At 37.5% G+C, this 26,364-nt stretch overlaps 1 protein-coding gene and 1 non-coding gene across 10 annotated transcripts in view; both read left to right on the top strand.

Annotated features, from left to right (window-relative positions):
• The window catches only part of LOC144275465 (E1A-binding protein p400-like), a 54,452-nt gene that overhangs the window by 11,762 nt on the left and 16,326 nt on the right, over positions 1-26,364 (top strand). For all 9 annotated transcript variants that reach the window (XR_013348035.1, XR_013348034.1, XM_077834705.1 and 6 more), the window contains 21 exons: positions 563-582; positions 1,099-1,156; positions 2,466-2,552; positions 2,947-3,318; positions 3,558-3,694; positions 5,716-5,885; positions 6,050-6,224; positions 6,316-6,452; positions 7,401-7,587; positions 8,536-8,702; positions 9,687-9,853; positions 11,108-11,272; positions 16,604-16,674; positions 17,082-17,380; positions 18,369-18,571; positions 18,666-18,835; positions 20,500-20,696; positions 21,854-21,965; positions 22,860-23,003; positions 25,265-25,417; positions 26,179-26,262. Coding sequence is in view for 7 of the 9 variants with exons in the window: in XM_077834705.1 (XP_077690831.1) it covers positions 563-582; positions 1,099-1,156; positions 2,466-2,552; positions 2,947-3,318; positions 3,558-3,694; positions 5,716-5,885; positions 6,050-6,224; positions 6,316-6,452; positions 7,401-7,587; positions 8,536-8,702; positions 9,687-9,853; positions 11,108-11,272; positions 16,604-16,674; positions 17,082-17,380; positions 18,369-18,571; positions 18,666-18,835; positions 20,500-20,696; positions 21,854-21,965; positions 22,860-23,003; positions 25,265-25,417; positions 26,179-26,262 (3,275 nt within the window). In the remaining 2 variants the exon portion in view is untranslated. The remainder of the gene's footprint in view (positions 1-562; positions 583-1,098; positions 1,157-2,465; positions 2,553-2,946; positions 3,319-3,557; positions 3,695-5,715; positions 5,886-6,049; positions 6,225-6,315; positions 6,453-7,400; positions 7,588-8,535; positions 8,703-9,686; positions 9,854-11,107; positions 11,273-16,603; positions 16,675-17,081; positions 17,381-18,368; positions 18,572-18,665; positions 18,836-20,499; positions 20,697-21,853; positions 21,966-22,859; positions 23,004-25,264; positions 25,418-26,178; positions 26,263-26,364) is intronic.
• Positions 19,866-20,003, top strand: LOC144275908 (small nucleolar RNA SNORA49). The gene has a single exon (XR_013348140.1). It is a non-coding gene; the product is annotated as a small nucleolar RNA SNORA49 (small nucleolar RNA).

Raw genomic sequence — 26,364 nt, 5'->3', positions numbered from 1 at the left:
CCATCAAAATACTATTTAAAAACAAATGTCTTGGTCATAGTTTTGTATCCTAATTAACTTTTCTCTTTCCCAGTTTAACTAGAACTTTACTTGTGCTGCTGTTAAAATGGATATATTTGAACATAATACTCAGAACTACCAAGGCTCTCACTGAGAGTTCATTAGCCTTCAGCCTTTGTTGCTGAACTCTTGTTCCTATGTGGGTTTAATATGGCACATCTCATGATTTTCTGAGAGATGGGATGCACCATTTCCATCAAACAAACAAACAAACTCTCTCTCTCTCTCTCACTTACTTCAGTGGAGTTGCACCTGCTTATGCCAGAGCTGAATTTGGCCCGAGAATTAAATTTGAACATAAATTAAAGCTACAGGACCTCATTGATTTCAGTTCTTCATGCTTTTTTATAACTTTTTCCTTGGCACATAATCATGAATGATCTCATACATTCTTGAAGAAATTGATTAAAAAAATGAAGAAACATGTTGAATAATTTTCAATAGGATGTGCTTTGTTAATCAATGAAAAAATGGTGTCTAATATGCTATTATAATCTTTCAGGTCAAGATTCAAGAATTCAGGTAACTACTGTTAAATCAGAATGCATTAGTGAGCTTACTTTCTTATTTTATTTATGCTAATTTTACAGTCCTGAAATGAGTGCTAATTACAGTGAGATTTTTTGTTTTCATGTGGTCAATATAAGACATTCAGATAGTTAATGGTGGTTGTTTTAGTTCATTGTTAAAAATCCAACCTAGTCTCAGTAAAAACATGCTTAAACCTCAGTCCAGAAACTAGATGCATTAGCATAGTCTTCTGTCCCAACACAGTTTCATTTAAGTCAGTGTGGACTCTAGAGGTGTATCGTTGTCGAGATTAATGCCTGTGTTTGCGGGATTGGGGCCTTGTACTATTGTATAATTATATTTGGGAGGGAGTCTGGGCAAGGAGGGAAAGTAGCATGAGAATTGTCTTTGGAAGTTTTGGAATGGTCTTACGAAATTGCAGACGCTTACTGATTATTTTGCATCTTGCATGTTGAAGGTTTGGGATTTATAATTTGTGTAAAATAAGCTCTATTTTCTATTGTTTAGGATTCAGCAATATCTGGGAGAAAAAGAAAAGCAATCACATTGCTTACTGATCACGAAGGTCTGGTTTTGTTTTTTTATTCCCAGTTGTAGTTATAGGTTTGTTATAAAGCTATCTGTAAGACTTATTTAAATTAGAAATTTAAGAACATAAACTCACTCAAAGACAAAATTGCCCCAAGTGTATGTGTTGTTTTGAAATGGGGCTTACAAGGCCTAATGATTGTTTAATCGTATGCTTGTTCCTTTAGACTTAAATTTTGAAGAAGCTTTTAAGGAAACACATTGTGGAACACGGAAATAGTTAGTAAGGAATATCTTCTGCCAAGATGTCCTTGTGATTAAGGCTGTAAGAAAATCATGAGCAACAACTTTGTTTTGTGAACTGCATCTTTTAGCAGACAAAACAAGTTTTTATAGTTTTCACAAATTTCAGCGCCTCCAGCCCTTAGATGCTGCTTCCAGCAGCAAGAACCAGCCTCTCTGCAGCTGGCTCTGTGTGCCTCTACTCCCTGCCAACAAGGAGAACAGTCTGGTTTGAAATGGCATCCCTGTGTTTTGACCACGTGCATCCGGTTGCCACACCACTTACTCAAATTTGGCCTGGCTGCCTGTTCACCAGGGTCAAGCCAAGTTGTTCTCCTTGTCGGACAGGCAGGGAACAGAGATACCTGGAGCCAGCTGCAAAAAGTCTAGCCCCTGCCGCGGGCAGTAGCGTCCAGGGGCAGGCAGTGCTGAAATGAACCCCTGGCAGCCTGGCCCTGTAGGGATCTGCGGTATGAGGGGAGGGATGGAAAGGAGGAGTCTGTGCTGCTGTCACTGGGGCAGGGTTGCCCAGTCAGTGCGCTCCTGCCTGCTCCATGCTGCAATGGAAATTCCTTCCCAGTCTCCTCATGATGGGGTGGAGCAAGCCTGGATATGGGGCGAAGTTGCGGTTTTAGTGTGACCACACCAAAACTGCAGCTTTAACAAACTATGGCCACAACTTTTGAACAAAAATATCACAACTTTCTTACAGCCTTACTTATGATGTGAAAAGCAGCTTATCTTTAATTTCACTGAGGGTAAAGTGGGCGAAACTCACCTATTCCTTATTCAGTAATAAATCTGACACACATCATTTTAAAATGACAGTTCTCAGCCTTCTTGGTTATCTTTGGAGCTACTGCAGGTACAACACAACTGTCAATGCATATCATGTCAGTAAATGACAGTAATGCTGACCTAAGTTGCATTACGTGAGGGGCAAATTTGGCTCATTGCTGAGAAAATTCCTAGAGATTACAGTTAAAGTCACTTCTTGTCATTTAAACAGAGAAATTAAATTGCTCGCATTTTTTACTCGCAATATCAATAATGCTTGGTTTTAGAGACAGATGAAGAGAATGCTGAAGTGAGAAATTTTGAAAAAGAAAACATGGGTCATCAAACTGAGTTGACTGATTTAGCCAAAGAAGGTAGGAAGATTGTTTGTCAATCTTACGTATGAGGGTTTTTTCTTTTGTAAAGAGTCTTTCTAGCATAGGTATCTTTCCAATGTGTATATTGTAGGAGACCTTTTTATAAGATAATGCTGATCTCCTGAAATATACTTGATCTGGAGAAATGTCAGGTTTATTTTTATATGAAAAAACCCTTGGTGCGCATGTATGTATGCGTGCATATATAATGTGTGTGTGCGCGTGTGTGTATGCATGTGTATGTATGCAGATATTGTCCCAGTCCAGAATTCTTATATCCCAATGGTGAGCACAGCTGAAATGTACATTTTTGAATGGCATGTCTGTATATTGCATCAGTTGTTACTGAAACATGCATCACAGGTACAATGACTTTATTACTTTTGTTCAGAAATGGAAGACTCTGTAAGCGAGAGAGCGAGCCCTCTGAAGGAACGAGTATTCATAGAGTCACTCCTCAGAATTGATCAGCATGCGAGTACAGAGAAAACAAGTGCTGCAATGAAACACATGAGAGACATAGTAGAGGTTGCTGCTGCTGCAGAAGTGCTGTTACCTAAAGACAGTGCTCGAATCACGACGACAGTAAAAGGTGATACTCTGTCCCTGTTGTATGGGACTCTTAGAGAGTATCAGAAGATTGGGCTGGACTGGTTAGTGAAGTTATATAAGAAGAATCTCAATGGTATTCTGGGAGATGAGGCAGGACTTGGCAAAACTACTCAAGTCATTGCCTTTTTCACACACCTGGCTGGTAATGAAGGTATGAAGTGTGAGTTTTTAGTTTTTACTGTAAACCCATATACATAATGTCTTCATTGTCAAATATATGTCTAAAGAATAAAAAATAATTGTTCTAATCTGTTCCAGTCATGAAAATCACGGTAGAATAAATAAAGACTTCTGACTGTAAGCTTTTTCTGTTTGTGCATCAGTTTTTAATGAATTGTGAAGCCATGTGCATTTTTCTCTAATACATGTTGTATTTATACCTCCTTGTAGGTAATTGGGGTCCTCATCTTGTTGTTGTACGGAGCTGTAGCATACTGAAGTGGGAGACTGAACTGAAACACTGGTGCCCTGGGTTGAAACTTCTTCTGTATTTTGGCAGCCAAAGAGAACTTGTAGAAAAAAAACAGGTATTGTAAGAAATCCATGCACAAAACATGTTGTTTGCAGTAGCATAGAAATGCCAAAAGAGGCAGCAAATTATGACCAAGAAACAAATCTCAGAAGTGTCTGGATGGCTAATTTAGCCTGTTTGATAGGGAGTTTTTCCATTGACCTCAGTGGGTAGAAACACTATAATAATATGCAGATTTATAGGAAGCAGTTTGGAAAGAGTCGATTGTAAAGAGAGAGAAAAGAGTTATTAATGACTATCTGCTACCTCAAGAGAAGACACTTTGTATCTACAAGTTGTTTCCTGCTCCTTGGTTAATTAATAATGGATCCAATTATCCCTATAGATAAGAGTTTTACAAAACTTAAAAGAACATGAATCATTGTGAGTTAAATTAATGATCAAGAAATAAAAACACTGCAATCCAAGATCTTCTAAATATAGCTATGCAGCAATTTATTCTGAGATTTATATTCTAAAATCACAGAATGGTAAATTTATTCTAATACTTTAGTCTTTGAATAGATGATTTTGGAATTATTGATCCTCATTATGGATGAGTGGTGCCTCTTGATGTAGGTGGGTAGATGCTTTAGTTCAGATACCCTTCTATAAGGTGGTCTTACATCTGTATTCTTTGTTGTTCTCTGATTATGCAGCAGTCTCCTTTCAGAGAGAATGAGAGAGCGTGTGTGTGAGAGTGAGTGAGAGCACTAATCGTGGTTTTGCTTGTGACCTGCACTTCATAGTTACCAACAGGAGCGGGTTTACAGTGGCCAGCTGATGATCTGCTTTCTTTTTCGGTTTCAAGGTTTACCAATTTTATGTGCAAAACAAATAATAGAGTTTTCTCTGATTCTTATTTTTTAAACTTTCACAGTCAAGGGATGTGTTGGACATCTGCTGAGAATATTCTGGTTGTGCCATATGAGGCTTTTTGCAAAAGTTCTTTGGGCCTTCTGTGGGGATGTTGTCCATCTTTTTTAGTTGCTGTTGTTTGACTTCACTTCCTCTTCAAGTTGGAGGTCCTTCATAGCAGTGTATATTTCTGACTTTGTGCAGTTTTCCCATCCTCTCTGATGCTTTTATACTTCACGGAATTCACATACGCATTTTCTCTTAGCTTCATACGGTGCCAGAGCAGGAGACAGTTAATGAAATCGCAGGTCATGACAGTTATATGTCTCTTTACCTTGTGCGTCTTTGTTGACTTTTCATTTCAGTCATGTAGTTAAAATTATTTGTGCTTTTGTGTTTCTAAATAGGTTCCCTAGTTTGCATTTCCCCAAAATATCAAGTCTCTGGTTACTCAAGTGGCTAGCAACTTTTGCAGTCAAGTAGATAGTCCTTGTGGCCCTTGTTGGTGGAATCAGCCTAAAGATTTTCACTTGGCTTTACAAGATATCAATTATTTGTCAGGTTTCACTCCTATTAAATTGAATACTATGGATATCTTTATTTTTAATCTCTTAAAAATATTGTAATACTTTGCTTCTTATTTAAACTAAAGGCTTGCTTCTGTATAATCAAAGCCTTGCAATTTCAACAAATGATTTTAAAACATAATGTAAATGGGGGACTTCTTTTTACTATCAGGTGTTTTTGGCTTGCTAGAAAGCTAGTTGTTTTTAACTTGTTTTAGCATGGCTTACAGAAGCAAATTTTGCTGAACAGAGAAAAACAGCCTCCATTAATTATGTCCGAGATTATATATGATTCTCAAGGTTAGGCAGAAAATTATGCTCAGGCACTGACACGTTTAAAAATAATCACTGTTATTTATTAATCAGTATTTATCTGGTCATATTGATTATATTTTATATTATTGTGTTCCCAATAGCTTAGCCACAGTCCAAAATTAAATAAGGCTGTGTCAGCAGATTTACAGTACACTCTTTTGAATGTAAAACTTTGCATGTAAAAAGATTGTGAAATAATATATTTGAATCCCAAAAGGAGACCCACTCACCAATCTTTATTCTTCATTCCAATAAAAAAGAGAATAAAGATTAAATCTTCAAGATTTGTATGTTGCAGGAGTTGATGAAACCCAATAGTTTTAATGTATGTATCACCTCATACAAGCAACTGTTTAAAGGCCACCAAACCATGAGGAAAATGCGATGGAAGTACTTAGTTGTAGATGACGTGCAGAAAATCAAAAATCTGACAGAGAAGCACTGGGAGGCACTCTTCCATCTCCAGAGGTCTGGAACATTAATAAACTATTTCCTCTTGCATGTCTCTATCCATTATTTTGTGATAAGTTTTAAACTTTTTTTCTTTTAATTTGTTTGATGTGGAAATTACTTTTTTTAAATTATTAAATTCATTTGTAATCCTAGAGTTGTCTTTTTCTTATTGTTCACAGCCAGCATCGTTTGCTCCTGATAGACACTCCTTTACCCAATGCCTTGAGGGAGTTGTGGACCATGCTGCATTTTCTAATTCCAGGAATTTCCGTACCTTACCTGGATTTCCTGGTTAAAGCAGCCAATGAGGGGACCCAAGATTATTGCCATAAAGTGGCTGCGAGATTGCACAGAGTATGTCCACCTTTAAGATACTCTTTTAATCCTATTGTGAGTTGCCACAGGTAAATAATCACTTAATTATTACTTATCTTTATTCTTTTAGATAATTCAGCCATTTATTTTGCGAAGATCCAAAAGACATGTTGAAAAACAATTACCAAAGAAATATGAATATGTGCTGAAATGTCATCTTTCTAATCGGCAGAAGGCTATGTATGAAGATGTGATATTACAGCCAAGGTAAAGCAAACAAATAGTGAGTCATAATGTTGCCTTTATTAGAGTGAGAGAATATGCAAGTTTTCTTACTGCAAATAGGAACGGAGATTGGTGGCAAGGGAGATTCTTTTGAAGTGAGCCATCCAACTTAAATCTCTTGACTAAAGGACATGTCATAATTACAGTATGTTGTCTGCTTACTAAATGCAGTAATCATTTAGTTTAACATTAATTTACTTTTTCTGTCTTTTATATTCAAAATCACAAATGTTTATTAAAAATATATTTAACAGATTGTTCATGAGCAGGAAAGAGTAAATTAAATTGACAAGTAAGTAAAACAGATGAGTTACATATAATTACAGACAGTGGGATGATATGCAAAGTTTCCCATAAGCATAACATGCGCATACAAATATGTGCATACATACTACACCTCAGATCTAGATTAAGTTCTCAAGTGATTTTACTAGCTGAAAGACATGCGAATAACTAGCATAAATATTATTTGACTATTTGTCTGAATTGCTGTTCTTTTCTGCAGTGAACTTTTCAAGTTCTGACTCTCAAGAAATTGAGGTATTAGGTCAGGTATTAAAATCTAAGGCCTGATCTTGCAAACGCTTACTTACATTCATAAGTTCTGTCATGTTAATAGTTCCATTTAAGGCAATAGGACTACTCAAGAGATTAAAATTATGTTAATGCTTAAGTGTTTGCAGGATCAGGACCTAAGCAGTTAAAGTTCTGCTAGCTTTGCTTAGACTTGAGAGGAATTGTGGAAAAGATTTTCCATAAAACTTTTCAGAAGTTTTTGATCTTACGATAACTCTAGAATCAGCAATTAATGAAAATGCTATCACGTCTATTATCTCTGGAATGGTTCAGAGACCGAGAAAGGCTAGGCTACTGGAAACTAACTTTTCTAAATCTAATTTTGATTTAAATTTATTTTCATTTAATGAATAGAATCCAAGAAACTCTTAAAAATGGAAACTTTGTTAGTGTCCTTCATGTTCTGATGCAGCTCCAAAGGATCTGTAATCATCCTGATCTGATAAAACCGAGGCTTTCTGGCTCCTCCTATGTATCAGAGACACTGGAATATACAACTGCTTCTCTAGTACTAAAGGTACTAGAACGAGATCTTTGGAAGGTTAGTGGAAAAGTTAAATGTTAAAAATAATCCTTGTATGCTTGGTTTAACACTTAAAATTGTTTTTCAAATCTAGCTGGAGACATTAAGTGTGTGTTCGCGAGTGAGAGTGCGTGCATGTGCCCTGAGTGCCCTAATCACTATACTATGGAATATTTTCATGTGGGGCTCCTTCAGTCTCTCCTATTGAAGTTATTTCACTTTAATTAAATAGATGAATATTTAAAAGAGTTAGAATGATTATGTAGCATAGTGGTTAGGCTCACCTGAGAGGTGGCAGATCCCTGTTCAGATTTCTTCTCCTGCCCAGGAGAAGGGGAGACTTGAACTGGGGATTTTCCGCATCCTGGGTGAGCACCCTATCCACTTGCCTAAGGGTTATAAGGGAGGTGTGTCATTCACTTCCCCCCTGCCCCGGCTGTTTTGTTTTGGGCCCAGTCAGCCAAATGCCTATGTTGCTCCAGTTCGTGGGTTGCTCACAGAGATGGGCACCTCCCTGCAGCCTCAATGTAGGAGCCTAAGTCCAGAGAGGAATGGGGCTTACCATACACCCCTTCGGTTGGCATCTCCAATTGGCTAGTTTAAGTGGCCCCGCTGCCCAGCCTGCTGGCTTTGTGGATCACAGTCTAAGGTGCCTATTTCTCCTTGTTAATTGTTTAGGTGCCTTAGGTGCCTAACTCAGGCTTTGTGGATCGTAGTGTTGTTCCTCTGACTTTTGGTGACCTGAGCCAATCACTCTTTTGTCTTATTCTGCCAGAATCTTTTAAAGTAACTGCTTTATGTAAAATCATGTGATGCTTGATCTTTCTTCTTTTCCTTGCTTTGTCTTCCTACTGTTTCGTATCACACTTGATCGCTAAAAATGACAAAGAACCTGATATTTCTTAATTTTCTGGTTAGGAATTGTTAGAATTTTTCTCCATATTTTTTATTTTAAACTAAAATTAGGATTCAGACACATGTCTCTTTGATCTGATTGGGGTGGAAAACAAAATGACTGACTATGAGGCACAAGTACTGCCCAAACAAAAGGTGACTAGAAAGCTTATTGAAGAGATCTACAGCTCCCCTCATCTTTCACCCAGACCCAACCCAATGAAGCTCAAACCAAGCAGGTACACACTGTTTTGGAAATGCCAGTCAAAAAGAGAACAGTAGTGGTGAAAGGGGGAGGTTCAGAACTGTCTCATGCTCCCAAACTGACAGCTGCTTGAGACTATATGTTTGTTCCCTGAAGAAAAAGGGGCTGTCTTTTGCCACTTAATAATTTTGTTTGTAACCTATAAAGTTATGTCTACACAAAGATAAAAGACCTGCAGCATGGCTGTACCTGGCCTGGGTCAGCTGACGAGCTCACGGGGCTTGGGTTGCGGGGCTGAAAAATCCCTGTGTAGACTTTTGGGCTCAGGTGAGCTCTGGCTTGTTGATGACTGTAAGAGTATCCTATGCGGATTGTATTAGACATCTGTGTCATTGGAGGAACCTTAACAATTGAAAGGGCAGCTAATTTAATATACAGAAAGGAAAGTTTCGCATAATTCTGGTGACAGGCAGTCTTACTCTGAGTGGAGAAATACACAATAAGGTTAATTACAGATTATTCTGGAGACTGTTCTGCTCTGTAGGTGCTCAAAGCATGTGAGATTACAGGGGTCCCTGTCCCACATGCCTCTGTGCTGCAACCAGCCGCAACTGAGGCCTTGTGCTTTGTAGAGCACAGAAATTGATCCTTGCTAACACCTCTGTGGGAGTTGGGGGCAGGAGAAGTGAAGCACTCCAAAAGAGGTGGGAAGGATGCAGGCCCATGACTCTGTCTGTCCATACCAGCCCATAGAGCTGACTAGGTACCTGGGGATATGCTGCACCTTCTGAAGTGGTGTAGCAGAGAATGTGCTTCCTCTGCATGCTGGTAAACTCTGGGAGAAAGAACACTCTAGGAAGGAATTGACTCTGTGGGGCTCCTTTAACCTCTAAGCCACTATAAAGAGTAATTGGGCCTTTAACTTGAGTTTTGTATTTGGATGAATGGGTTAATAGCATTCTTATTAATTCTTAATATGCCTTTTCTGTATGTGTTTTTTTTTCTTTTTAATATCTAGGTTATTTCAACCAGTGGAATATGGACAGAAACCTGAAGGTAGGATTATAGATTTCCTAAATCCTTCATCATGGCATACAGGGAATACAGTAATGGTTATGGCAACACATCATGGGAAAAAACAAGGAAGATTGCCTCCTGCCACGTTTTCAGCAAATCATAAGAAAGGTTTGATCTGTATGCCAACGCATTGTTGTTACTTTCTTTTCTCTCCAGAGCTTTTTCAACACAAAGTAAATATTCCTTGTCGTTTGAGAACTATCCATATCCAATGATTTTTTTGTATCCCTTTCTTAAATGTAACTTGCTCAGGTTCTCTAACCCAAATTCTCTCTCAAAGTCAAAGCAGATAATTCATTTTTTTCTTCTGTAAGGAGATTAACATTGCTATGCAAACCTTGGAAATTTTAATGTTCGGGGATCTCTAGGGATTCCATGGATTTTCATCTTGATGAAATCAATTCCAGATATTTCACCTGCCATCCTTAGTGTCAGACATGTATCAACCTTCACTGTCTCTCTGCATAGGCTAACTAGACTTAGACATGCTAGCCTTTCTTGGTCTTACTGTAATAGTGACCACTAGAGTCGCAGAACACTGACTTGAATCATGTGACACAGCCTTCTGAAACCTTGACCCATTTAAAGTGACTGAGAACAGGAACTAAAGTCCTGCTTGTTACACCTTTACTAAATTATCTGCATGCTGATGGTTAGCCTGTGTATGATATAGGTCTGTGTAGTTACATAAATAGAAATCTGTTTGGAAAGTATCCATATTCAGTACTGAGTAGGACTGGAGATAGAGTAGAAGACCCTATAAAATAATAATCATCAGATTCCATCTAAAAGCTTACTTAGTAAGCAAGAAAACAAATCTTGAATTGAAATAGAAGTTGGAGATGGAAAAGGCCTATTAGATAATTCAGTCAATTTCGTAAATACACTTACTGCCTAAACTATATCAGGCCATATTTTTTAAAGCCCTGCAAAATGTGTGAAAAGTTTAAAACGTATATGCACATTATTGCAAATACTACTTACAGTGCAAATGTGGAATGTGTCCACACAGCTGTTGCCCTGTTGTTCCTGACTGTCTCTTTCAATCAGTTACAAATTGTGGCTTCATAACCTAAGAAGAATATTAGAGGTAGAGCTAGTCTGTTTATTTGTGTCTTCTGGGGAGGTAAAGAAAACACTGAATTGTACTGAAGAAGCTATGATTGGAATAGGGAATCCTCTACAGTAGCTCATGGCCAAAGTGCAGCTCATGACCCAAATGTGGAGTTTGGCTGATCTGCTTTCCTATCTGGAAATGTGACATGCAATGCGTGTGTAGGGTCAGTCCCCAAGTTTTGAGGCTTTGACTAAGAAACATCTCAATTTAAATGCTGTGCACCTTTTTCCTTCTGTTTTTACCAGGTGACAAGATAGTAAAACTAAGCCAGCTGGCCTCCACAGCTGGAGCCCAAAGCAAAACTATTCATCCAAACATGCCTGTAACCCTGCAGTTTAAAGGGAAAACATTTACTTTATCTTATGGCCAACTCTGCCAGCTTACTGGAGGACGTCTTCGGCAACTTCAAGGTACTGTACTGTTTAGCTTCAAGCAGTTGCTTTTGCTAAACCCGTTGGAGCAAAACATCTGGCTGTTTATTGAAAATCATCTTGGATTATCATCTTTTTTGGAGAAGAGAATATGCCTGCATATATGTTTGCACAGTGCCTGCCTGGCACAACAGGACCCCAATACTTTATTACATAAAAAGTATTATATTATAGCTTTTATAAATGGTTATTTTAATTGCAGTAATGGACAGGTTTGTATTCTCTTTAACTTGCAACATTCTACTGGCCCACTCACCTCGATGATCGATGGATAAAAATATTTTATTTTTCACTGTTGTAAATCATCATGTCAGAAAGGAGAGGAGGCCTGTAACACTTGTGCTGGGATTGTGTCAAAATTGTCAAGTCTTTTTTTTTTTTTTTTTTTTTTGAGCTCAGTTGCAAAATTATAATTGGGAGGCATTGGGAGCAGTGGACTGAAAGTTGGGATTCCTAGGTTCTACTCCCACCTCTCGTACTCACTTGTTTTATCATGGATAACCTAAACAGTTTATAAACGGGCAGAGGCAAGTTATCTTAACTGAATACTTTCTTCTGTTTCATAGGACATAGTTCAGTTCAATTGAAATAGCAAAGTTCCTTAAGCCCAACAATTCACTTTAAGGGGTGGTCTCGGGGTAGGTGACTAATGAATACTGAGAATCTTAAATTCAAATTAAATCCTGCTATTTCTCTCTGTCTACCATCGTTATTGTAAGCCTCCTCTTCAGGAGTACACAGTCTAAATAACCTGGTGTTTAACAAGAGAAGTTGTTAGTACCTTAAATTACAATAGCATTTCAACACACATTAAAATTATTACAAGAACAATTTAAGTCCAATCCCTTGGCAATGCTTTTGCAAACATCATTTTACCAGCAGTGTTGATGGCTTGGTAATTTTACTGTGTTGCAGAAGCAACGCTGAACTGGGAAGTTGCTGCTTGATACTGCGTGCTGCTTTGTCCACCTGCTTGAATGATGTGAACAGGCAGTGCTGAGATGAGAGTGCTGACAGCTGGTATCTTATTTCAGGGAGATTTATGCCTTTCTCTTTCTGTAGTTTCACTAAACACACACCTCTTTCAGAGTGTTGGCAGGATCCAAATATCAGCTGCTGTCACTTTTTTTTTTTATTGGTTCAGTCCTTTCAGGGGATGGTCTCGGTAGCATCTTCAGCTTGTGAACACCCAATCTACTAATGCACATGCTGTAGGATTGTAAATTTTCAACTTTAAGGTGATTACTTTTGTCTTTGTGCTTTTCTTAAAGTAAAATGAATGTGTATAAAAGAAACCAGTTTCAATTAAAATATTTCAATAATTCCTTGTGTGGGTTTAAAACTAAAGTTTTTTCTCTTTGAAAAGAAGAGGGGGTGATAAGAGGCTCTTGCCTTAGGTTTTGTGGCCTTGATAAGCTAGGAACTACACATCACTACTCTTTGAGCTCCTAGACAAAGAATAGCTTTACATTCTTTAATAAGGGAGGGTGACCTGCTCCTTAAAAAGACACTCCTGTTGGTTGTTAGAATCTACAGTAGCTTCACCCACAATTTACAATTATAGACTCCTACCAGTCACACTATACAAGGTAAAAATCACAATAAGGAACATTTAGATGTATTTGTTTAACATAATATACAATAAAACAATATATAATATTTAAGCAAAATAAAGTTATAAAGCTGCATTCCAGAACTTGTGCCATCAGATCTGGAGGTGATTAGTACAGATTTATGACCAAAGAGGTGGTATTTTCCTTGAAGCTTTTCATATTTGTACTTACTGGGAGAAAGCAAAGATTTCTTAGGAATTCTTCAGCTTGTCTGGACATTTCTTTTAATAAAATAAGCAGCCAGAAACATAAACATATGCTTCACATTACATGGGCAACCTCTGCTGAAATACTTTAAAGGATTGGAAAACATGCCTTACAGTGATAGACTCAAAGAGCTCAATCTGTTTTGTTTAACAAAAAGAGGATTACTGGTGACTTGATTACAGTCTATAGGTACCTAAATTGGGAACAAAACTTTTATGTCTTCAATCTAGCAGACAGGTATAACAAGATCCAGAGTCTTAAAAGCTGAAGCTTAACAAATTGAACCTGGAAATAAGGTGCAAATTTTTAACAGTGAGGGTAATTAACTATTAGAATAATTTATCAAAGGTTATGGTGGATCTCTATCACTGGCAATTTTTAGATCAAGATTGGATGTTTTTTAAAAGATATACTCTAGTTCAAACAGGAATTAATTCAGGGAAGTCCTTTGGAGGTCAGACTAGATGATCACAAATGTCCTTTCTGGCTTTGTAATCTCTGAATCTGTATGTATGAACGAAATTGTATCTCCTACAATTCAGTAAAGGCAAGTTTTTAAAATTATAGTAAATGTTATAATTATGTTAATAACCATTTTTGCATTGATACTGAGGTTTATGCCCCACGGGGATACTAAGGGGAGTTGTAAGGCATAAATAACATTTGTAACGTGATTAGAAATCCTTAGATGAAAGGCACTATGAAAGTGCAAGTGTTACTAAGAGTAATGTGGAAAGGAGAAAGCGTTTGATAGTCAGTGACAGACTTGTTAGACCTAATTTACTCTATATAGTCAAAGTTTTAGAGAGCTGATGAGTCCTGGAAATAAACATATACAATATGGGAATGAGGGCTTTTCTTTGGAATTTGAGTTCAGGTTCTCCACACTCCTAAAAAGACTTCAGGAAAAGATTTAAATTTATACCTCAGAGTGGGAAGTGAATTGGAACACCTAACCTCAATGATAAGTTAAAGAAAGGAAAAGCTTTCAGGGAGGGGAAGAGTGATAATGCATCTGCTGTCTTCTAGGGCTCTTTTTGGTGGGAATGGGGAACTGAAATCTATAACTTGTCTTTAAAAAAACCCAAAAAAACCTTAAACCTAAAATTATTCTGGCCCGGTAGCAGATATGCATATTACTGTGTAGAAGGGGAGTTTCTGGAGGGCCATTACTTCCAAGATGCTAGAAGTAGGTAGACTGAGGCAGTAAAATGTGTGAGCTGTGGGGAAAGTTGGCTTTGGGGGGTTTATGCTGTTGGAAGAAATAGCTCACCTTTTTTAGGCCAGATGAAGAAATGGCAGGAATCCATTAACGTGTCTGATACTTGTCTGGTATTTAGAGTGATTGCTCTCTTGTGGACAAATTTTCATTGCATTCGCTCTTACGTAATTATTTATCAGGACCATGGAGAGAGGGGAAATTATGCACAGGAGATTTGTGAGGGCATAAAAAACATTTATAGGAAAAATGGCTAGGTAGCACTATACTGCTTTAATTGTATGGTTTCATTTTTTTACTACATGAAGTGGCAAATACATTCCGTTCAAAATAGGTGTAGAATAGATTTGCCATTCCCAGAATTTACTCATTAAATTGTGCATTTACAGTTGCAGGAAGTGTTCTTCACATTGTTTCAGTGCCAGGCTTGCGGTATTTGCAATCTCAGTGGCCAGTTGCCTTGTTGCTCCTCTATTGTGCTGGGGCTGGGACTGTTCAAGATGCTGGCTTCCCAGAGCATTTAAAGTATCGAGCAGATTTGCCAACGTCTACAATAGTAACGCAGCAAAGTATAATGACAGGTTTCAGAGTAGCAGCCGTGTTAGTCTGTATCCGTGAAAAGAAAAGTACTTGTGGCACCTTAGAGACTAACAAATTTATTTGAGCCTTTAGCTCACGAAAGCTTATGCTCAAATAAATTTGTTAGTCTCTAAGATGCCACAAGTACTCCTTTTCTTTTTGCAGCAAAATAAGTAACTCTTTCGCCAGATAGCATACGATAATCTGTCATTTCAGCAAAATACTATTTATTCAGTTTGGAATATGACTGAAGTATTAATATTAAGAATGAGTTCTGACGCTTCTATTCAGAAACAAAGAAAGAAACTTATTTCATGACTGATAACATCTGACATCTTTGGGGAGTGTGGCATGGGTCTACAGACTTTGTCATCTATTTGAGTACCTAAAAGTACCTGTCATACACCTTGGATCTGATTTTCTGGTTCTGGAGACTGAGGACAAAGGAAAGGAAAATCCGTCTATATAAAACTGACAGTAGTTACATATTCTGGATGTTGTTGAAGTGTAACAGTTGATGTAAATTCAGATAAGGAGTTCTGTCAGAAGATGGCACCATGCCTTTCTGTTAGGTACATAATACATCTGTTCATACTAGAATATATTTTTGTACAGTATAATTGATCATCAGTTGGTTGAGTCTGCAGTATAATGTAATTGAATACTGTGGAACTGTCGAGTTGATCAATCTAAATGGACACTGTTGACAAGCAAAATGTTTTGTTTCATCTGAAAAATATATTTATTTAAAAATAACCAGAACCATTGTAATTAAAGATGGGATGCATGTACATCATACTGTTCTTGAACTCTGCCCCTCAGCTCCATTTGTAAGAACTGGAAAATATTAAGAGCTGACAGATATGCTTTCTGAAACAGGCAGAGAATGGGATCCTTGTTACTTTGAAATAGCAAACCCTTCATCAGAGCAGAACAGATTCATGGTATATGAAGCATATATGTTTCTGTAATGGTGTGACTTATGAAGTCTGAGCCTTGCTGTAATTTTGGTGAGATGCCCAGTTGAGCAGCTGGAATTTTGACTGTTAGTATGCATTTTGGAAAAATAATATATTTAAAAAAATCTTTTAGGAGCAAGCATTAAAATTTTTGAACTATTCAAAATGTCAGTTTGTTTCAAAAAGACACTTAAGTTTTGTCTTCAAAAATTGACTGAAGGGGATTACAGTGAATGATCCATGCGAGCATTTAGTGTTGTTGGATATATTTTGACCGCACCTAATTAATATATTATCTATGAGAGATTGGTCTTCTGTTGCTAATCAGACTTCTAATAGGCAAGGAAATATAACTCTGCCATGTAATATGAGATAAATAACATTTCTTTTTTCAGTCTATTTAAAATTGAAATATAATTTTTCCTTCAGATTATGCCCAAGAGTGTTATTTCTTTTGTTTTATTAAAGCCACCAGTTACTCCCTCTATATTATTAGAGATCTGTTATGTTCTTTGTGAAATTGTCAAGCCTTCTGGGGTCTTTGAATGAAAGGTGGAATATACATGTCAGTCTTTTTCTTTTTGCTGATCTGTGTGGAGTTTTTAGAGAGCAGTAGATTCCTATATCAGAATATCATTTGTATGCATCAAATTAAATTGTATATCTATATCTGAATATTGGCTATGAAATAAATACCTTCTTTTTGTCTGTTTGTTTTCTGGAAAAAATGCAGTTACCAATTTCGCCGTGGATGATCCAGAAACTGAATCAAAATCTGTATCTACCCTAGAATGTCCAACACAGGTATAATACTAGATATGGTGGGGAGGGAAGGGGTGTGTGTGTGTGTGTGTGTGTGTGTGTGCGCACACGCACCAAGTAGAACAGTATGTTAACAAAGCATGCAGAATATACCTCCTGCTGTAATTCACACATTGCGTAAGGCAGAGGAAAAGTTTGTAGCAGCAGGCAGGACATGGAAAGCTAATTTTGTTGATTGCTTTAAAATGTCCTATCCCAATATCTACATTTTCATCATACTTGTATAATTCTTTACTGCATTTTGTTTGTTACCTAATCTTCCCACACTGCCATTATTGGAATTCACACTTAAGGTAAAGTTTCTCTTGCACAACCTATGTTTGTGTGTTCTTTTGTTTACATAAGCTATATCTAGTCAAAGTATATTAATAACAATTTTATTATAAAAGACAGCATTTGACGAAAAGAACAGGCACCTAAAAGAGCGCCTGGACAGAATATTTTCTGGAAATGAGCGACGTTGTTCCAGAGTCCCAATGTATGGCAGAGACATGTTGGGAATTTGCTCTTTGATTGGTGAAAAAAAGATTCCTCAGCAGAGTTCTACCAGGGACAACAAATGGATGTGGGCTGGTTTTGTGAACTGTTGCCTTTCTTCAAGTGGCTCAGGAGGCCAAAATGATCCACTGCAAGCCCTGATCCTGACATCCGATCAGCGACAGGAATCCCTAAAGGATTATATTAATAGGTAATTGTAGTTTAATATAAAACTGACAAATCTATATTTTATCTGGTAGTAAGATATGGGATTTTCTGAAGGCATTCCTCTCAGCTGTCCTGTTAATAGACTTATTTGCATTTGGCTTACACAAACTTTACCACAAAGCTTTCCCTTCTGTAAAATATTTACATTACAACTGCAGAATCATGACAACTATTCTTTTTGCTAAAGAAAGTAAATCTGTTACATCAAGTTTCCTGCACTGTTTCTTGTTTCCCTCATATTTGATTGTTCTCCAATGCTGTCTCTACATTTTGTATCCTGGCAGGTAAGAAGGTACTGTGGTTGTAAATTGCATGGTAATCCCAGGTTATCTACAAATATTGAACATTTTACATGATTTCTTTTTTAAATCAACAACAAAAAAAACCCATACAGACATTTCTGACTCTTTTTTTTTTAAAAAAAGTTGAATCTAGGGTCCACACTTAGCAACAAATATAGATAAGTAAATGATAAACTGAAGAGAAAATAAAAGGAGCAGAGGAATAGTGGATATCTGGTTAGTTTGGATTTCTCTTACTCTATGTTCGTCTGTAGAGGTAGGTACACCAAGGAGTCCTTGGTTCTCCTTGGCATGACATAAAGGTTTTATCCATCCATTTGCTTTCAAGTGCCTTTTTCTACTCTCCGACCCATAATCTCATTGTCTCACTTTCTCAGTGCAGCAGATAAAATCACTGATTTAACCTACACTTAAGAGGATGGGTTGCAGGATGATCAGTTCCTACTGTATATAAGACACCCTGGGAACAAGAATATAAAAAATTTTGTAATAGAAAAGCACGCATGAGGTTTAATAGTTATTAAATATAAGGATGATTCTTGGAAGAGGTATTATGCTGGTAGACATTGAATATTTTAATACTAGTTTTGAATATTTAACTCAGTGTTCCATATAGACTGTGGATTTTTAGCAGCTCAGGCTATATTAAAGTTTTGCTTCATTTTACAGCACTCTCTGTGTGCTGCCGGCAGCAGTTGCTGCTCCCGCATATTTGCGTGTCGGAAATCCTCCCCCTTCATATAGGCATGGAATGAAAATTTTCAAGCATAATCTTAAAGAACAGGCAGCTCCCTATTTGTATCAGCTGCAACAGATTACAACTCCACGCTTACTACAGTTCCCTGATCGCCGACTGGTGCAGTTCGATTCAGGTAAAGGAGAATGGGTGGCAATATTCTACAAACCTCCTTTCTCTGGCACTTGAATGCTGCATGCAAACCTTTTATTATTATCTTTCAAAAACAGGCAAATTGGAAGCTCTTGCTGGCTTGCTTCAGAAGTTGAAATCTAAAGGAGACCGTGTGCTGATTCTAACGCAGATGATTCTAATGTTAGATATACTGGAGCTGTTCTTAAATGTCCAATTTCTCACCTACATAAGAATTGATGAAAATGTCAGCTGTGAGCAATATCAGGTGAGAGAGGCCTCTTAACATTTGTTTATTACTAATTAGTATAACTGGAGGAAGAAAGCCCAAGTGGAGATTTATACAACAGCACTCTAATGTTTTGAAAAATTAAAGGAGTACTTGTGGCACCTTAGAGACTAACACATTTATTTGAGCATAAGCTTTCGTGGGCTACAGCTCACTTCATCTGATATATACAGTGGAAAATATAGTGGGGAGATTTTATATACACAGAGAACATGAAACAATGGGTATTACCATACAGATTGTAACAAGAGTGATCAGGAAAAGTGAGCTATTACCAGCAGGAGAGCGGGGGTGATGGGACCTTTTGTAGTGATAATCAAGGTGGGCCATTTCCAGCAGTTGACAAGAATAGTGGGGGGGGAATAAACAAGGGGAAATAGTTTTACTTTGTGTAATGACACATCCACTCCCAGTCTTTATTCAAGCCTAAATCCATCGCCCCCCGCCTCTCCTGCTGGTAATAGCTCACCTTTCCTGATCACTCTTGTCACAGTCTGTATGGTAACACCCATTGTTTCATGTTCTCTGTGTATATAAAATCTCCCCACTATATTTTCCACTGTATATATCAGATGAAGTGAGCTGTAGCTCACGAAAGCTTATGCTCAAATAAATGTGTTAGTCTCTAAGGTGCCACAAGTCCTCCTTTTGTTTTTGCGGATACAGACTAACACGGCTGCTACTCTGAAACCTTTAAAAATTTAAGTCTTCCTATTTGGCAGTGCCATAGGCCTATTATGTATTTGGCTAGAACAACTAAGTGGTAGTAGCACAGAAAGCACATTTAGTAAAAACCGATCAATTAAATTGCTAGGTGTCAGTGAAGAGAAGAAGTTGCCAAGACAGCATATCCTGAGTCGTCCTGCTTCATGATTATTTCTTGTAGAGAGCCTTAAATCATTTTATCCCAGATGAACAGTAGCTCTTATGTTTTAATAATATTCTTGACTTAATGCTTGAGATTATACTGTCTGTAAATGCATGGTGAGTGTTTTTAAGTTTGTTGGCTTTTCCTCAGCCTTACTCCAGGGGCTTTTTTGCCTGTATAGTGCCCTGGCATTGCCTGAGGATAAATTAAAAATATGCTCATATCCCTCCCCAGTAGGACTCTGCATTTCCTTTGGGGCCTACAATTTGAGCAAACATTAATCTCAGTAACATAGTTAGTTCTTCTTTCTCATTTTTCATCTCCTATATATCACTGTGCTTTGAGCCGGATACAGTGTAAAACATCAAGAAAAATATTTTGCCTTAAAGCAGCATAGCAATCTGCACAGTATGGGGCAAGTAAAAAGAGAAATCAAGAAGAAAGTATGCATAATTTAACAACAAAAGAAGATATTTGTGATGTGTTCTATGGAGGATAAATGGAATGACTGCATAGAACTGTAGCATTTAGATTGGTCAACTAAAGCCTGACTCTAAAACATTTCAGAATAGTATGTAAATTAATTTAAGATTATTTATTTGTGTCAATTTATAAAATATTAACAAAAAGACTGAACACCTTTGACCTAGATCACAAAAATAAATAATAAAGTTAGCAGTTTAGGATCTTCTTGTTCTTAAGATGAAGTAAAACGTAGTTCAAAGATTTCATGTACAGCAGTTTGGAGTTGTAACTATAACTTTTTCTCATTTAGGAGCTGATAAAAAGATTCAACAGAGATAAGCGAATCTTCTGTGCCATTCTTTCCTCCCACAGTCCTTCCATGGGTGGCAGTCATGTACAGGCAAACATTGTTGTGTTTTGTGACACTGATTTAGATCCACTGATGCATGCAAAAGCTCAGAAATGGTGTGATATAATTGGGAGAAACAAAGACATCCACATATACAGGTGACACTAGTATTTAGAAGCCAGTGTAGCTATTGTAAAACTGAAAAGGGGAAAGATACTTAGACTGACCGAAGTGCTCTTAGCAATGGCTTTGGGGTGGGGTTTTCAAAAGTGCTCAATGTTGGCTGAACTCTGCTTCAACTAAAATCAGTTCCACTATAAAACATCTGCGTTATGATGTTGGGATATTCTCCCTCTGAAGACTTTTTTTCCCCCCTTAAGACTAAAGGGAAATTTAAAACCTTGTTCTTTTCCATCATTATATCTCTGTCTTCCTCTTCCATTTTTCTGTTCTCATATTCTAAATCATCTGTATTTCTCAGTATTCTGTTCTGTTACGGTTAATATGCCTGACAGTCTCTTGATTGTGATGGACAATAAATGTCCTTGCTGATCGAAGTCAATTGGTAGCTTTGGAAACCATTGACCAAGAGATGTTGGTGATCATGAGGCTCTAGTCTCATAATTTCATAGACTTACCACCAAAAGAGATCATCATGATCATCTAGTCTGACAACCTTCACATTACAAACCTCACTCACCCACTCCTGTAATAGGCCCGTGACCTCTGGCTGAGTTAGTGAAGTTCTCAAATCTTGATTTAAAGACTTCAGGTTACAGAGGCTGTTCCAAAACTTCACTCTTCTGATGGTTAGAAACCTTCATCTAATTTCAAGCCTAAACTTCTGGATAGCCAGTTTATATCCATTTGTTCTTGTGCCAACACTGGCCTTTATCTTAAATAACTCCCTCTATCTTTCTTGTGTTTATCCCTCTGATGTATTTATAGAGAGCAGTCATCTCCCCTGGCAGGGAGATCAACAGGAGGTATAGATTGTGGACTTTTCATACTGGGGATATGCATTGCAAGCATCTTTATGCTTTGAAGTTATTCTTACGTAAAGTTGCTTTTTTATGCCAAACTTTGTCCTGTATTTTGAAAATACCTGTTTTGAAAGTGATTTTTGAACTTGTAAAAGAACTTTGAAGTTTTTAAAATCAAGGTCTCTAATGAAAATGTGTAACAGGCCCTGAACTAAATTTGTGCTGCTAGACACTGCTATAATATAAAGAAAGTTAGCTGTTAAATGCTTAGTTTCAGAAGAACATGCCTTTAATGGTACATTGCTGTATTTACTGGGTGTTTTGTTCCACAGGCTTGTAAGTGGTAATTCCGTAGAAGAGATGCTGTTGAAAAATGGCACAAAATGTTTGATTAAAGAAGTAGCTGCTCAGGGAAATAACTATCCTATGACATTTTTAACACAGGTACTTCAAAATATTTAAGCATGTGAGTAGTACTATTGAAGATGCATAAAAATTAAAGTTATGTGCATGTTTGAGAGCCTTACTAGATTGGTGTCAGAGTGGTCAACACCTTGCCAACGTTCCCTCTAATTTTTGACAGGCCGTGTGCGCAAAAAATTTCTTCTGTGCAAATTTTTGTGTGCATGGTGTTTCGGATCTGGGTGCACACGCACACAGCTTAGAGGGAACAGTGCACCTTGCAGCATTGCTCTCTTGAAGAGCAGCCTTTTGCCTGGGGCTAGTAATATCTTTTCATAAGCATGTAACATTAAACTATTATTGTAACGTAGTACATTTTGTGCCTGCCTAGGAAATTTTCATGATGATTTTACAAGGCTAGTTTAAAAGCTACATTGATTGTTCTGTAGCAGTTAGTAACTATGAAATGAATGTAGAAACATTTCTTTACATTGAGAGTTAAATTTCATCCAGAAGAATTTTTTCAGATTTGTGTAGAGTGATTTTTTAAAATTAATTTCCTGGTGGTACATTGTTAGGCTAGACGAAAAATAAGTTGTTTCAGCAATGGCTCCCATTTAAAGGGGCACACCTGTTTCCTACTGTGGACAAGATGGGCTGTAGAAAGAAATAGGGTAACCTGTATGTCCTCTGCATTCCATAAGGCAAGATCTGTCATATGATACCATTGTCAAGACAGGTCAAGTTGAGAACCTAATGACTTTAAGATAATCTTGTATTATGTGTTAAGAATTTTCATAGGTAATGCAATTATAATTCTCCCTTCACTGACAGACTGTTTACTGAAAGAACCAAGAATGTGGATTTAAGATAAAATCAGCCATTTCAAATTTTCTAATTATAATTGGGAATCCAAAACATCTTTTTGACTTTCAGCAAACTGCTCAGGAGTTACTTGAAGTACATTCTTCGTTAGAGGACCTTGATTTCAGAGTCAAAGCTGGGGAGTTTGTGGTACTTTCTGAGAAACCTTCTCAGGCAGAAACAGTCTCGTCCAAAGTTGCACGGCTTTTTGCAGAGGTAAGAGAGAGGAACAGAAATACTAATGGCCTGACTTCACTTCGACTGAAGTGTTTTTGTGTTTAGACAGGTTACTTGTACCCCAGTATTTTAACTTTTGTAGAAATTGTATCAAGAATGAAAAAAAGTTTAATTTAGACATAGTCCCTCAGGGATAAGTATGATGTCTGGCATCATTCATGCGCACTCAGATTCTGGCCAGATTTGCTGAAAAACTTGCTTAGATTCTTCTTTTGGGGGAACTGTGGCAGAGTTTTGGGATGAAGCAAAGGTTTTATTGTTTTGGCATCAAAACCATATAAATTCAGTGGGTTTTGCAGGGCTGTAACCTGAAATTGTATGAAAGTCAGTGATTGGGCTGAAGTTTTTGTCTGAAACTCAAAACAAAACTTGAGATATAAATTCCACATGAATCACACCTAGAAAAGATTTTGGTCCACAAAACAAAATAATCATTTAAATACAAATCTTAAAACTACAATACCCACCTGCTGAAGTGAAGAAACAGATTGACAGAGCCAGAAGAATACCCAGAAGTCACCTACTCCAGGACAGGCCCAACAGAGAAAGTAACAGAATGCCACTAGCTGTCACCTTCAGCCCCCAACTTAAACCTCTCCAGCACATCATCAAAGATCTACAACCTATCCTGAAGGACGATCCCTCACTCTCTCAGATCTTGGGAGACAGGCCAGTCCTCGCTTATAGACAGCCCCCCAACCTGAAGCAAATACTCACCAGCAACTACACAACAAAAACACTAACCCAGGAACCTATCCTTGCAACAAAGCCTGTTGCCAACTCTGTCCACCTGTCTATTCAAGGGACACCGTCATAGGACCTAATCACATCAGCCACACCATAAGAAGCTCATTCACCTGTGCATCTACCAATGTGATATATGGCATTATGTGCCAACAGTGCCCCTCTGCCATGTACATTGGCCAAACCGGACAATACACAAAGAACTAAATGGACACAAATCAGACATCAAGGATTATAACATTCAAAAACCAGTCAGAGAACACTTCAACCTCCCTGGTCACTCAATTGTAGATCTAAAAGTCGCAATTCTCCAACAAAAAAACCTCAAAAACAGACTCCAATGAGAAACTGCAGAATTAGAATTAATTTGCAAACTGGACACCTTTAAATTAGGCTTGAATAAAGACTGGGTGTGGATGGGTCATTACACAAAGTAAAAACTATTTCCCCATGCTAATTTTTCCCCGTACTGTTACTCGCACCTTCTTGTCAACTGTTTGAAATGAGCCATCCTGATTATCACTACAAAAGGCTTTTTTTTTTCTCCTGCTGGTAATAGCCCACCTCAATTAATTGGTCTTGTTACAGTTGGCATGGCAACATCCATTTTTTCATGTTCTCTGTGTATATATATATCCTCCTACTGTATTTTCCACTGCATGCATCCGATAAAGTGGGTCTTAGCCCCCCGAAAGCTCATGCCCAAATAAATGTGTTAGTCTCTAAGGTGCCACAAGTACTCCTCGTTATTTTTTCATTTAAATACTGTAATGATATATGCCTGAGTGTTACACACAGATCTATTGACCGGTTTCAGAGTAGCAGCCGTGTTAGTCTGTATTTGCAAAAAGAAAAGGAGTACTTGTGGCACCTTAGAGACTAACAAATTTATTTGAGCATAAGCTTTCGTGAGCTACAGCTCACTTCATCGGATGCCACAAGTATTCCTTTTCTTTTTACAGATCTATTGGTAATCCTTCTAAGATTAAATTTAAAGAATGAACTAAATGATTACAGTGAGCACTCCAGAGAATAAAGCTTTGGAACTGTTCATTCTGTAGCATACCATAGATTTGTATTACTAAAATCTGATCCCAATTCTTAGTTGAAATAAAAGCTCTAACCATCATAGAAATTTTTTTTTATGGATGAGGGCACATCATGTGTTCTCATTTTGTTTAATTTTAGCACATCTGCTAAAAAATTGTGTGGTGATTTTTGAAATCTGAGGTAATAAAGAAAATAAAAGAGGTCAGTGACGAGAAAAGTCTCATGATTGTTTTCGCACATCACCAGTTCTTTATTTCTGCAGTTGTGCTATTGCCCTATTCCTGGCTTTGTTCATTGACTCAAATGACAAATGGCTTTATATTCAGCTAACATTCTCATAAGTGTTTACTTTTCTAAAATTGAGAGTAAAGTCCAATTCCAATGTAACTTTTTACTACAATCACACACTCTATTTTTTCTTATAATGTTTTTAATATTTTCACAAGGCTCTTAGTGTTGAACAGAGAAAAGAGGATCTTGGAAAATATGCACAAGAGGCAAGAATTGAGTCAAGAACTGAAGTAATTTCAGAGTTATGCTGTCCAAGAAGTATTAAGGCTCCGTCACAGTTAGAGGAATTGGCTGACATTATGGATCTGGTAGAATTATGTCTCTTACTTTTATGTCTAACCTTTGGAAACATTTGAAAATAACTTCCTGTGTGGTAATGAAACAGAATTTTATTGAAGTACCCTAACATCACCTCACTGGCATCAAATTAATTGCAAAGCCTTGGGTGATAGTCTGAGCTAGTTATGCCAATCTATTGGGCCATCAACACAAACTTTTCAGTCAGCAAGTTTTCTCTTGAGAGAGTGAGTGCTCTGGGGTAAAAGTAAATGGTTTTACTTAACCAGAAAGCAACCCCAGCTTGGGTTACAGCCCAGCACTTTCCCAGATGTATGTGCAACCCTCTATCTTCCTCCTAATTATCAAGTTAGCTATTTTTAGAGTTTCCTCTATTTCCTTAGTCTGATTGGGCCTTCATTTCCCATCCCTGCCTCCTTGTTGCTCTACGGACCCCCGTGCAGAGATTAAACAGAGAGTTAATATCCTGCTTACTGGAAAGCAATTAGGGCTTCTTTACAGTATTCAGGTGGTATTACCTTCATTTTTCAGATGGCAAAATGGAGACCAAGATATTCTGGCCTATCCCTGGCCATATTGAGAGTCAGTAATAGGACTAGAACTTGGGAATTTTTGGCCCTCAGGTCTATGTTCTGATCATCAGATCATGCTACCTTTTTGTGCATCAGAAATAAATAATGGTCTTTTTCCTAAATAACTGGTAAAATAGGTTTGTATTTTAATTATAAACCTAAATAACTAGCGGTATGTGAAAATGTGTTTTTCTAAACAGCTGACGCCGATTGAAAAGTATGCTTTGAATTACTTGGAATTATTTCCTGAAAACAATGATCGGGGAAAGCAGAAAGTCAATGAGGTAAGGAAATACATTTCACTACTGGGAATATACCATTATAAAATTGGTAACCAGTATCGCTGAGGCTTTCGTGACAGCCCTTTGTGCAGCTGTGGCGCAATA

The sequence above is a fragment of the Eretmochelys imbricata genome, chromosome 15 (assembly GCF_965152235.1).
Source record: "Eretmochelys imbricata isolate rEreImb1 chromosome 15, rEreImb1.hap1, whole genome shotgun sequence".
Lineage (NCBI taxonomy): Eukaryota > Metazoa > Chordata > Testudines > Cheloniidae > Eretmochelys > Eretmochelys imbricata.
This window is presented reverse-complemented; position numbering and strand designations above follow the sequence as displayed.